Source organism: Poecilia formosa, unplaced genomic scaffold (assembly GCF_000485575.1).
Source record: "Poecilia formosa unplaced genomic scaffold, Poecilia_formosa-5.1.2 Scaffold339, whole genome shotgun sequence".
In the NCBI taxonomy this organism is placed as follows: Eukaryota; Metazoa; Chordata; class Actinopteri; order Cyprinodontiformes; family Poeciliidae; genus Poecilia; species Poecilia formosa.
Genome location: NW_006800278.1, coordinates 219,932 through 231,207, shown reverse-complemented (window position 1 = coordinate 231,207; position 11,276 = coordinate 219,932). Strand labels below are relative to the sequence as shown.

The following is an 11,276-nucleotide window of genomic DNA, read 5'->3' as shown; positions in this document are numbered from 1 at the left end:
TAATATTAAAACATGCTTCATCTTATAAATTATTCAGACCGACCCAGAAACAAACACTAATTGTTTGACTTGGTACTTTTAAAACTGAAGTTGAATATTATTTTTCTAAATTATATGTTTTATGGATTTGTTAACTACAGGCAGGTTTGGTCTGAAGAAACTCATTAATACGAGTTTTCATATTTCAGGTTTTCTTCTAATAAGCTCTTAAATCTGCCATCATTTATTCCATAAATTGTGTGATTTTATTTTAATTAAATGTCAACACAATAAATCTCAAAGGGAAAAATGAAAAATAATTTACCTTTTTTTATTAAGGTTTAGCTCCTTTAAAACTTTAAAACTTATTTGATCATTAATAAAATCTCACGTTTATTTTTCTTACAATCAAAAAGTTCCTGATTCTTCCCCTGGTGGTGCTCAGAGGAATTACAGACACAACAAGCTGGATTTTTTTAAGTATTTTATTTTTAAAGCGCATCAGCAGGTTTTAGTTGTTTCCATTTCTGCAGCAGGGGGCGCTGTCTCCGGCTCACTGGGCATCCTGTGTGGAGGTGCTCACCACCTTTCCGTCCACCAACACCTCCTCTACAACGACGTACCTGGTTTTGGTGGTGGTGGAGGTGGAGGAGGAGGAGGAGGAGGAGGCCTTGGAGGAGGAGATGCTGTAAATGAAACAAGAAACAAGTTTTATTGATGCATCAAGCACAGAGACATATATTTAATGTTTACATTTATTTTTAAATTAAATTTGGTTTTACAAATATTCGATCCAAAAAATTCAAAACAATGTAGCAATGCTTTAATTTAGGAAGTGAGCTCAGATTGTGTTTTAGGAGAGAATCTGGTTAGTGATTCCAGTTCAGTTCATTTATGCAGATGACATGCTGGTATTTCTCTGTGTTCTTTAGGTTGTTTATGAAGTAAATGTGAATTTATGTCCTCCTGATTCTCCAGAATCTTCTGGAAGAAATCTGCATTTATCTGGTTTTCAGAACCGTCTGATCAGATTTTACTGATCATTTCCTGACAGTTATTGGAGGATCGTTCTCCAGGTGAACATGTCTCACCTGCCGCCTCCCTCTCCGTCCAGCAGGCGGCGGTATTCTGCGATCTCCATCTCCAGTCGGGTCTTCATGTCCAGCAGCATCTGGTACTCCTGTCTCTGCCGCTCCAGATCGGCCCTCAGATGCACCAGCTGCTCCTCCAGAGACGACACCTGGTTCTGGAAGCCCACCAGCCGCATGGCGTAGCGGTTCTGAGTTTCTGCCAGCGTGCCTTCCAGACCCGCTTTCTGTTGGGGACAGGAGGGAGACGGTTGAGTTGACGTTTGTCTTGGATGGATCATACATGCCGGTTGCTGCACCCACCATGCTGAGTTGTGACTGCAGGTCGATCTCCAGGGCCTGCAGCGTCCGTTTGAGCTCTGTGAGCTCTGACCTGGATACCTGAATCGTTTCTGTGTTGACAGCAACTTCTTTGTTCAGGCTTTCTGTCTGCATGGAGGAAAAACATCAAGAACAAAGTAGAGTCAGCCTCATGGTGGCGCTACTTGCAGAGTCAGAGAATCTCAGAGGAGGAATGCCTGTCGAGATGAGCACCGGACTCCTCACCTTGTTCTGGAACCAGGCCTCCAGCTCTTTGCGGTTCTTGGCGGCGACCGACTCGTAGTGCTCCCTCATCTCCTCCATGATCTTGTTCAGGTCTTGTCCTGGAGCTGCTTCCACCTCCACATTCACCTGGCCGCTCATCTGCGTTTTCGTGGCCATCAGCTCCTGCAGACACCATTTACAGCTGCATGAAGCTGTCCAGAGTCGCTCTGACTCCGCTCCATCAAAGCCCCCTCACCTCCTCATGGTTCTTCTTCAGGAAGATCAGCTCCTCCCTTAGGCCTTCGATCTGCAACTCCAGGTCAGACCTGGCCAGGGTCAGCTCGTCCAGGAGCCTCTTCAGCCCGGCGATGTCAGCCTCCACCGACTGACGCATGGACAGCTCGTTCTCATACCTGGACGGGACGTTAAGACAGAGTGTTTCTGGACCGGTTTGTAGTGAAAGGAAGCAGGAACAGGTGTGATGCTGGAGGTCTGGTTAGAGCAGTTTCAGCCTGAACTCGGTGGACTTACTTCATCCTGAAGTCATCAGCAGCCAGCTTGGCGTTGTCGATGGCGAGGTAGATTCCACCGTTGTCTACAGTGGCTCTCTGGATCTGAGGGATAAGAAGGTCCAGTTACACAAGGTTTTAACCCCAAATCAGATGAAGAGCTTTATCTGAACTTCTTCACCTGGAGACGGTTGGTTAGTTGCAGCATCACTCATCCTACCTTTCCCTGCAGATCTGCGATGGTGGCATAGTAGGCGCTGTAGTCTCTGGCAGACGGTGAGGCCTTCTTGTCCAGGAACTCCCTGATCTTCTTCTCCAGCTCGGTGTTGGCCGCCTCCAGGCTGCGGACCTTCTCCAGGTAGGAGGCCAGCCGGTCGTTCAGGTTCTGCATGGTGGCCTTCTCGTTGGCAGAGATGTTCATGCTATCACCACCGCCTGCTCCGCCACCGGCGCCGCCACTGAAGCTAAAGCCGTAGCTGGAGGCTCCGCCACCACCGGCACCACCGGCACCGCCGCGGCCGCCGCTGTACATGGACATGGCAGAGGAGCCGGAGGACATCCTGAGGCCGCCACCGTACCCGCCGCCGGACATGAAACCACCCAGGGATCTGGAGGAAAAGCTATTCATGGTGATGGATGTTCAGGAGGTGCTGGAGCCTCAGCTGCAGAGGAGAGAGTGGAGATGAGAGGGAGCAGCAGGGTTTTATAGTCTAGATGCCTTCCAGAGGAGGAGGAGGATGGAGAGCTGGAGTCAAACAGGGAGGAGACACCTGTCCTTTAGGTGTGTCTGAGACACGCAGGAGCCAACAATTATCAGAATCAGAACATGCCAACTTTCATTTCACATGAAAGGCAAGGGCCAGTTCAGACATGGAAAACATTAACCTCAAACCACTCCAGGAATGACGAGGTGCAGCTCGAAAGAAAGGAGTGACCTGTGTGCCAGAGTGATTTAAAGATAAACCCTCTGGTTGGGCCACTTCTGTCAGCATTAATCCTCCGTAAACAGCAGAGGAGCGACTGGATGATCTCCTGTCAGGTAGAAACAAAGGACCAGAGACTGTGAGGGATTATTCCGCTCCACAGAGCCGCTCAGTTTCTGAAAGTAAAGTGGTTTGGTGTTGGTCCAGGTGGGACAGGTGCAGCTTTAAAAGATGTTCCGATCTGTCAGTTCTGCTGCTTTTATCTACGCCTTCATAAAGCGCCATTTCAAAAGTTACAGTCAAAAACTGACAGCAAAAATTTGTGTTATTCAGTCTGTTGTAGGAGAAAAAATGGGGGCTTAGTTTTCATTGTCGTGTTTTGACCCAGGGGGGAAAATAAATGCAGGTTAACATATGAAGTAAATCTGAGCAACTCAGTATGAGCAGGAAATAAAACTGTTCAGTTTGTCCTTCTGTCCAGGAGAGGACTGACCGTCTGGACCGACACAGATGGGACAGCTTAAATTAACAAAAAAATTATTAACCACGATTGGTTGATTTTAGTGAGAGTCTTTGGGCTTATCCAATGAAATCCTTCAGTCCTCCTTGGCCTGCCCCCCCCCTCTCTCCTCCAAGGTTATAGATGGCGCCATTTCAGCTAATTGGAGTCGGAGAGAAGAGATCGGCTGCTGGACGGCGGGTCAGAAGAGCTGCAAGAGCAAAAGCTAAAAAGCTTCTAAATCCTTCAGAAAAATGTGTCAAACTGACAGATATTTTAATTTCCACCTGTTTTCACCACTTTATTAATTCATTCAGTCAGTCGTAAATGTTGGAGTTTCAACCTAAATATTTAGGTTGCTAAAATATTTAGCTTAGAGCTAAAGTCTTAGCATCAAACTAAATAATTTGGAGCTGAATATGTAGTTTGCTGAGCAAATATTAAATAACTCAGAACTAAATATTTAGTTATAAAGGAATGAATAACATGGTGAAAATATGAGCCATTTGTTGCTAATCAGTGTCCCGACTTTAACGATTTACCTTTATGATCTCTTTGCTAACAGTAGCTGCAGGCTGCTTCCAGTGAGATTTAAAGCTTTGTTAGTTTAAACTGTGATCCACCTTAACTCGGCTTCAGTCAAGCTGCTGATCCACACAGAGAAAACAGAGTTCATCTTAAATCCTCTAATGCAGAATAATCCATAAAACATCAGCCACATCCAGAACGCCTTCCTGGTTCTGGGCGTTACTCTGGCTTCCAGTTCCAGTCGACATGTGAGACAAACAGCAACAAACTGGAAGGTCATCCATCATTCTGCCGCCCAGCATGGTGGTGGAGGGGTGATGATGTGGGCTGTAGAAGCTGCTGGATCATTCTTCATGAAGTTGAATGACGGATCGTTTTTTCTGTCTGAATGCTTTCCAGGCGATAATTTAAGATGTTCTTCCTTCAGGATAAATGTAATCATTGGTAATTAGTCGGATCATCCAAACAGCCTGTAGAAGAAGATTTCACTACCCAGTGGAGCTTTAATGGACATGGATCTGTTAATGATCCAATAATCAGGTAATGATCCACAGCTCCTCCAGTTTCAGGCCTAAAACATTAAGAACTGCCAGATTTAATGAAGTTTGGCAGCAGTCAGATGTTTCTGTCAGAACTTGTTCCCACACAGATCAACCGAGTCGCCGCTCTCCCTGCTCTTTTAATGATTTCTTCATAAATGTTTTTCAACGGTTTGGGTGTAACTGAATATGTTCCCATCAACTGAAGTGGTGCTCCCAGCCTGCAGGGAAAACTGCCGGGAACACGGAAAACACCCTTGTTTTGGACTTGGAGCGCCACGGTTTACCTGAGCTGATGAGCCCCTGAACGTTGAGGATCCTCAGGAAGACCAAGTCAGGAAGGATACACAAGGTTTTCTGCTTCCTTTCAGATTTTTCATCAAATTTAGGGATAAAACAGGAAGTAGTTCCACATGTCTGTAAACTGAAAACATCTGCTTAGGTCAGTATTTAAAGGGATTGTTTCCAGAGTGGGAGAAACATTGATTTAAGCTGTTTACCTCCCGATGGAGCAGGTGGTGTAGTTCTGGTCCGACAGAGTCTACCGGACCAGAGCTACACCACCTGCTCCATCTCCAGCTGCTGCGGTTCTCTCTCTCTCCTGAGTCAAACCAACCTGTTCCCCTCCTGGCCTGTGGGGGCGCTGCACCAAGAACCACTGAAGGAAACGACACAAAACCCTCTGAAGACACTGAGAGCAACTTCCTTCTTCACCAGATGGAAACAAGATGGAGGCGTCAGGTTTTAGCGGTTGGAGGATTTCTTTTTAGTCTTTGGCTAAAGACCAGGAGCCATTTCTGCTGCTAGCGCTAGGCTAGCACGTTAGCTTAGGTTATTTTTAACCAGAATGCCCTGCGCTTCTGTCTGCAAATGATTTATGAACTTTCAGAGATTTAAAGCAGATTCTTACCCGCTGCTTCTGGATCTCATGCTCTGCATGTAAAACACAAAGCCTCACTGTTACTGTAATAAATCCACCAGTTCTTTCCTTGAAACCTCAGTCAGCCTGAAACCAACACGATTCCTGTTTGCTTTAGCTTCAGCTTCTCAAAACTAATTTCAACTTAGTTTTTCTATTTAAGTTGCTCACCGACTTAAATAGAAAGTTTTGCCTTATTAGCTAGTTTTTATTCATATATTTTTTTTATTTCAGCAAGTTTTTCCCGTCTTACATCATTGTCTTTGTACTTGTATGCAAACGGAGGGCTTTGTATTGAGTTTCATTCATTTTAGTAACTGCATTTATCCCTGATCCAGACATTTTGGCTAACCAGAACCAGAACCAGAACTTGACTCACACCACACCTCTAAACTTAACTAATAGAAGTGACGACCAGGAGAAGGTCCCCACTTGTGGCCTCCCTATGTTGGTGAATATGGAGAAAGAGGTCCTCCATATGCGCTATAAACAAGAACACACACACACACACACACACACACATCGCAGGAATCATAGTTAATCTTTTATCTTGTGGGGAAAATCATTTGTCAAGTGTAAAATGAATATCTGTTTAAAAATATCTGGTTTCTTTCTGTTTGCTGAGCTCCAGGTCTGTGAGGATGGAAAGGCCTCTGTGCCATCACCATAGTTTCTATGGAAACCGTGGTTAGCCTCCATACAAGCTAAACAATAGCTAAGCTCCAGTTCTTTAGCAGAGGTTGTGGGTCTGCCCTGCAGAAAGAGCTGAATTAAATGGGAATGTTTTAAAGTGTGAAGGTGTTTCGTTGTTGCGGTGCAGTGCCGGACTCTGGTTCCTGAGTGGCTGATGAGCTTGGATCCAGCAGAACCGGTTTCTGTGAAACTGATCGGTTTTATCTTTCCTGCCTGGTTCAGAGTCTTGACAGCAGCTCATTAAACCCAAACCATGTTCGGATCATGTTTCTCTCACGTCCTACTCTTTAGTGATTTACTTTGCTGCTTCTTGGATTCGAGTTTCTGCAGCAGAAAATTCACAAGAAGGAAAAAGCAGCTTTTTTTTTCTTCATGAATTTAATTTGCTTTATGAAAATCTCTGATTGGTTCCAAACTGAATAACCTGGAGGAATTCAGGTGAACAGGCAGGCAAGACGGAGCATGTAGATTTACACAATGTTAAACATAAAAACAAAAACATTAAAATAAGAAGTTGGCAGATTAACGGCACCAGAAAATACTTATGCAGTTATTAAAAATACTCAGATTAAAACATGGTATGCAATCCAAACTCCAGACAAGTTAAGATTAGATGTTCTTTAAAGTTAACTGAAATTAAAACTAAAAAATATTTAGATAATTTTTTGCTGTTCATATTTTCTTAACAACAAAACACTGATAATTATTGGTGGGATTTGGTTAAGACTTTACATTTTTATGTCATATGTGATCATATAAGGTTTATATTATGGAGATGAGAGGAAACCAATTAAAACCTGAACTGAGCCGGAATCGAACGCAGATTAAACTGAAATAAAAATCATAAAATCAGAGAGAAATGGAGTCGGCGCTCGCTCCTGTTTTATGATTCCTCTTATGCATGCAGGAGTTTTACATTCTGAACAAGTCTGAACAGACGCAGCAGTGCAGCTGTGACTGGACGGGAGCCTGCAGGCGGCAGGGAGGAACCACCTTTCCTCAGGTGTGTCGTCATGGCAACGTTTGACTCACCTCTGCAGACAAACCAAACATGAAGCGACAGCAACAATAAGCTGCAGAAACCAGCCACTTCTGGCTCCAGTCTACAGACTGAATGAAATTATTTTCTTCAACATATCACTGAAACATTTAGGAGTTTTTACCTTTTTGACATTTACTAACATTTAATTCAACCTGCAGGAAACCTGGTATGTTTTATTCACCACAGAAATACAAATATGCATTTCTGTTCAAATAAAAGCTGTTGAAGCTGAATGTCAGAATAAAAACTCATGTTTTTATTGTTTCTCTGTAACTCCTGGTCTCACTCATTCAGTTCATCCTGCAGTGTTGGAGATTTTGGCCCCTGAATACTTTCAACTTTGGGAGTTTGGCCCTTGGTGCAAAAAGTTTGGACATCCCTGGATGTTGGAAGGAAGTGGTCATGCAGTTCCTTTCACAGTAAAAGCTGAACATCAGGACTGAAATAACGGAGATGTCCCAGTACGCTACCAAGCTAACTCTGGTTTCTGGAGGGAAACCAGGTGCTGGGAGTTAAACTGACTGCATCCAAAGTTAACACAACATAAGTTTAGTTACAGAACTCTAATCTTTGTTTTTGAAACTTTAAGTGTAACTTGAATCTCCTTCTAAAGTCCTACGGGGTTTAGAGTCCCAGTTGACGGCGTTTCAACTAAAATCCTAGAGGTTGGAGTCCTTGTCAAACAGTGTTTTTGACTAAAGTCCCAGAGGGTTGGAGCCCCAGATAAACGACAGTTAAACGATATTTAACTGAAGTCCTAAAAGGGGCTTTAATGCTTTTATCTTTTTTAATCTTTTTCAAAATGTCTTTCTCTTTCTCACTCTTTTTTCAATGTCACATGCTGTTTTTATTTTAATTATGTGAAGCACTTTGAAATGCCTTGCTGCTGAAATGTGCTATACAAATAAAATTTGATTGATTGATTGATTGATTGATTGATCTTTTTCAAAAACAACAAATCCTGAAAAGTCAGAGGAATCAGGTTTTCTGTCTGAGCAAACACAGAAGTTTGACTTTTTAGATCAGCTCTGAGGTAAAACCTGCAAATCAAACACAAAACCAACGATCCGTCGCATGTTAGTCGTCAGTCGGATGAAGACAGCTTCCCCTCCTCCTCCTCCTCCTCAGGGTGTAGCTCCTGAATTCCTCAGAACTTCTCGTTTCATAACTCAGCCTCATAAACCAGATTGTCACTCAGCTGTCGCTTCTTACTTTAACGAGCAAACAGATTTATGAACTCGTTTTATTTCCCGTGAAGCAGAAAATCTGAGCTGCAGTTCAAAGAAACATCTGGAAGTTATTTTTGACGGTTAGTTTAAATATTTTAGTTTCAGGGTTTGGGAAAGGCAGCGAGGTGATGAGGAAACATGAGAGTCAAACTGTATGCAGACGATGCAGGTTATTATTTCACTGTTGAAAATGTAAAACTGTATGATGTCTAGACTCTGAATGTCGCCATATTGGATGGTGGCAATGCTGCCTGGCATGCTATTGGCTGGCGATTAAAAGCAGCTGAACCCCCAAAAGCAGAAATAATGATGACTGCAGACGTTAGCTTCTGCTGCAGTGCTAACATCCTATTGCATGTTAAGGTTTATTTGGTATTTGAACTATTCGGTAGTTAGAAGTGTTTTTGAAGAGATCTTCTGTATTTACAGATTTCTGTATTTTATTGGTGGCTGTAATCGCTGAATCCTTTAATACCGGATCCACTGAATCATGATACTTCTGCTAATGCGCTAATAGTGGAGCTAATTTTGTGCTTAGCACTTTTGGTAACATTGAAAATATTCAGAGAACATATCATCCCCTAAATACATTTTTCATATAAATTGTAAAGTTCTAATTTTATAAACTTTCAGTTGAATAAAGTTCAACATCTGCGCTGGAGGTTTGGCCATTGACTGTATTTAAACGTTTATATTCACACTTATCAGGTTTGCACCTGCTTTAGCACGTTAGCATTAGCTTCTGCTAAATACCATGTTGATGTAGCGTGTTAGCAGAGCTGAGTTCATCGTTAGCACTGCCGGCCTCGGATGGGTCTGTACATGGGAACCATGGGAACGCTGTGGAAGTAAACAGGAGAAGAAGAAGAACAGATTTCTCCTCCTGCACCACAAACGTCTGAAACGTTGAGTTTAAAGGGAGAAGAGATTTATCACACAGCAGGGAGTCAACAGCCAGACCACCAAGGTGACTAGTTAGTTGTTTGTTTGTGAGCATAAAGTTAATCAGGTGTGCTGTCTGTGTGTCAGTGAACGCTCCTCCTGCTTCAGCAGATTGGTTTTTCCTTGTGTCTGAGCCAAATGAAGGAGAATTTGACTGCAGCTGCTGTCGGCATTTTAACTGTAACGCTCTTCAGACGCTTCAACGTCAGTCGCACAAAGAATTTCATTTCTCTTCATGAACATCATAAAAGTTAATTAAACAGATTTAATAAACAGATGCTCGTTTGACTCACCTCACCTCTTAGCCTGCGCAGCAGAGAGAAGAGAAGCCACCTGTGGGAACGGCTGAAACATGGAGGATAAGAACAACACATGCAATGGTTTCATAGTCATGTGTTAGAATGGCCTAGTCAAAGCCTAAGCTTAAATCCAATGAAAATCAAACTTTTTGTGGTCTGTGTGATGATAAAGAACAGGAACAAAGTTCAGACTGTGGACAAAACTGACAGAGACACAAAAAACTACAGCTGGACTCAGCCAGAGGTTGTTTCACAGAATAAAAATGCATGCCACACTTTTCAGTTTTTTTATTTTTAAAAATGTGGAATCGTTTTCATCCAACGTCACGAAGATGTTCTTCTTTCTGTTGGTTCCTGAACCTTCCCCTCTGTGGATCGGACCCGGCTCCAGCTGCGGAGGTTCTGGAAGGATGTCGTCCTTCCAGGAGACTTTCCTGTTTGACACAAAGCGACTTCACCCAGCAGAGAGGCAGCGTGAGAAACAAACAGGCTGTTAAACTCTGCAGCGGTTAATGTAATTACTCTGGCTCATCATCGCCATGGAGCCAAATCTGCAGCAGGTCAAAGGTCAGACGAAAGCAGGACTGGAATCTGTTCCTGCTGTCAAATCACAACTAAAAATTCATTACTACTATTATTATCATCATCGTCATCATTATTACAGCTGATTGTCCTGCAAACACACAGGATCTGACTTCAGAGGAGAGAAATTCAACCAGGAATCAGGAGGTCAGACTGAAGCCGTCTGTCAGTTCCACACCAGGTCCATCAGAACCATCAGAACCAGGACAGTTCTGATGGTTCCATGTTTGGGTGAGAACCGGATTCTGTTCAGTTTCTCTGGTTCTACCTGCAGCTCGTTGCTCTTCCTCCTCCTGCGTCTCCCTGTTCTTACCTTATAAGGAAATGTTTACCTGCCGCTCCGTCTTCCTGTAAAATCGTCTGCAGCCCCTGAAGCCTCAGGCTGTAAAGTCAGCAGCTCCGTCCTGAGCAGAGCAGAGGGAGAGCCAGTCGGGTCAGAACCTGAAGGTTTCTAACTGGACTTTAGTTTCTCAGTCCAGTTATTGCAGTGATTGTCTGAGCCTGGAGCCACAAGCAGCTCTGAAGCTTCAGCAGTGGTTTTATAATCTGACTAAACATGATGAAGAACCGAGTCACGTTGTTAAATATGGATAAAATAATAAATCCAGGTTCTGGAACTTCATGTTTGGTCAGGAAACTCATCAGATCTTCACCCTCTGAGCAGCTGAGGTCAGAAATGACCCAACACCAGTCCACTTGTCTAGTCAAAGTCCAGTCCGGTTGGTGAGGTGTGAATGCTAACTGACCTCTGGTCCTCCAAACCTCGTCTGAGTTCGGTTGAACTAAACGCCAAGCGGACCGGAAACCGCTCCAGAAGCAGGAAGTGGGCTACAGCACAGGGCATTCTGGGTAAATACAACCTAAGCTAACAAGCTAGCCTAGTGCTAGCAGCAGAAATGGTGCCTGGTCTTTAGCCAAAGACTAGAGTTGGTCATTTCTTTCCTTAATTCATTAAATGCTAGTGAAAAGGAGGCGAACAG

General features: G+C 43.6%; 1 protein-coding gene across 1 annotated transcript; it reads right to left on the bottom strand.

The window, feature by feature from the left end:
• Window positions 1-450: 450 nt before the first annotated feature.
• LOC103153063 (keratin, type I cytoskeletal 13-like) lies at window positions 451-2,786 on the bottom strand. The gene is made up of 7 exons (XM_007573845.2): window positions 2,322-2,786; window positions 2,124-2,206; window positions 1,849-2,005; window positions 1,614-1,775; window positions 1,371-1,496; window positions 1,071-1,294; window positions 451-665 (listed from the first exon to the last, which is right to left on the bottom strand). The coding sequence occupies exons 1-7, from the start codon at window positions 2,727-2,729 to the stop codon at window positions 533-535; spliced, it is 1,293 nt and encodes a 430-aa protein (XP_007573907.1). The 5' UTR covers window positions 2,730-2,786; the 3' UTR covers window positions 451-532.
• Between the last annotated feature and the right edge of the window lie 8,490 nt (window positions 2,787-11,276).

Coding starts and splice junctions, on each gene's coding strand:
- LOC103153063 (XM_007573845.2), bottom strand. CDS start 2,729: ATGAATAGCTTTTCCTCCAGATCCCTGGGTGGTTTCATGTCCGGCGGC. Junction 2,006..2,123: donor GCTGATGACTTCAGGATGAA/GTAAGTCCACCG, acceptor CGTCCCGTCCAG/GTATGAGAACGAGCTGTCCA. Junction 1,776..1,848: donor TGAAGAAGAACCATGAGGAG/GTGAGGGGGCTT, acceptor TGGTGTCTGCAG/GAGCTGATGGCCACGAAAAC.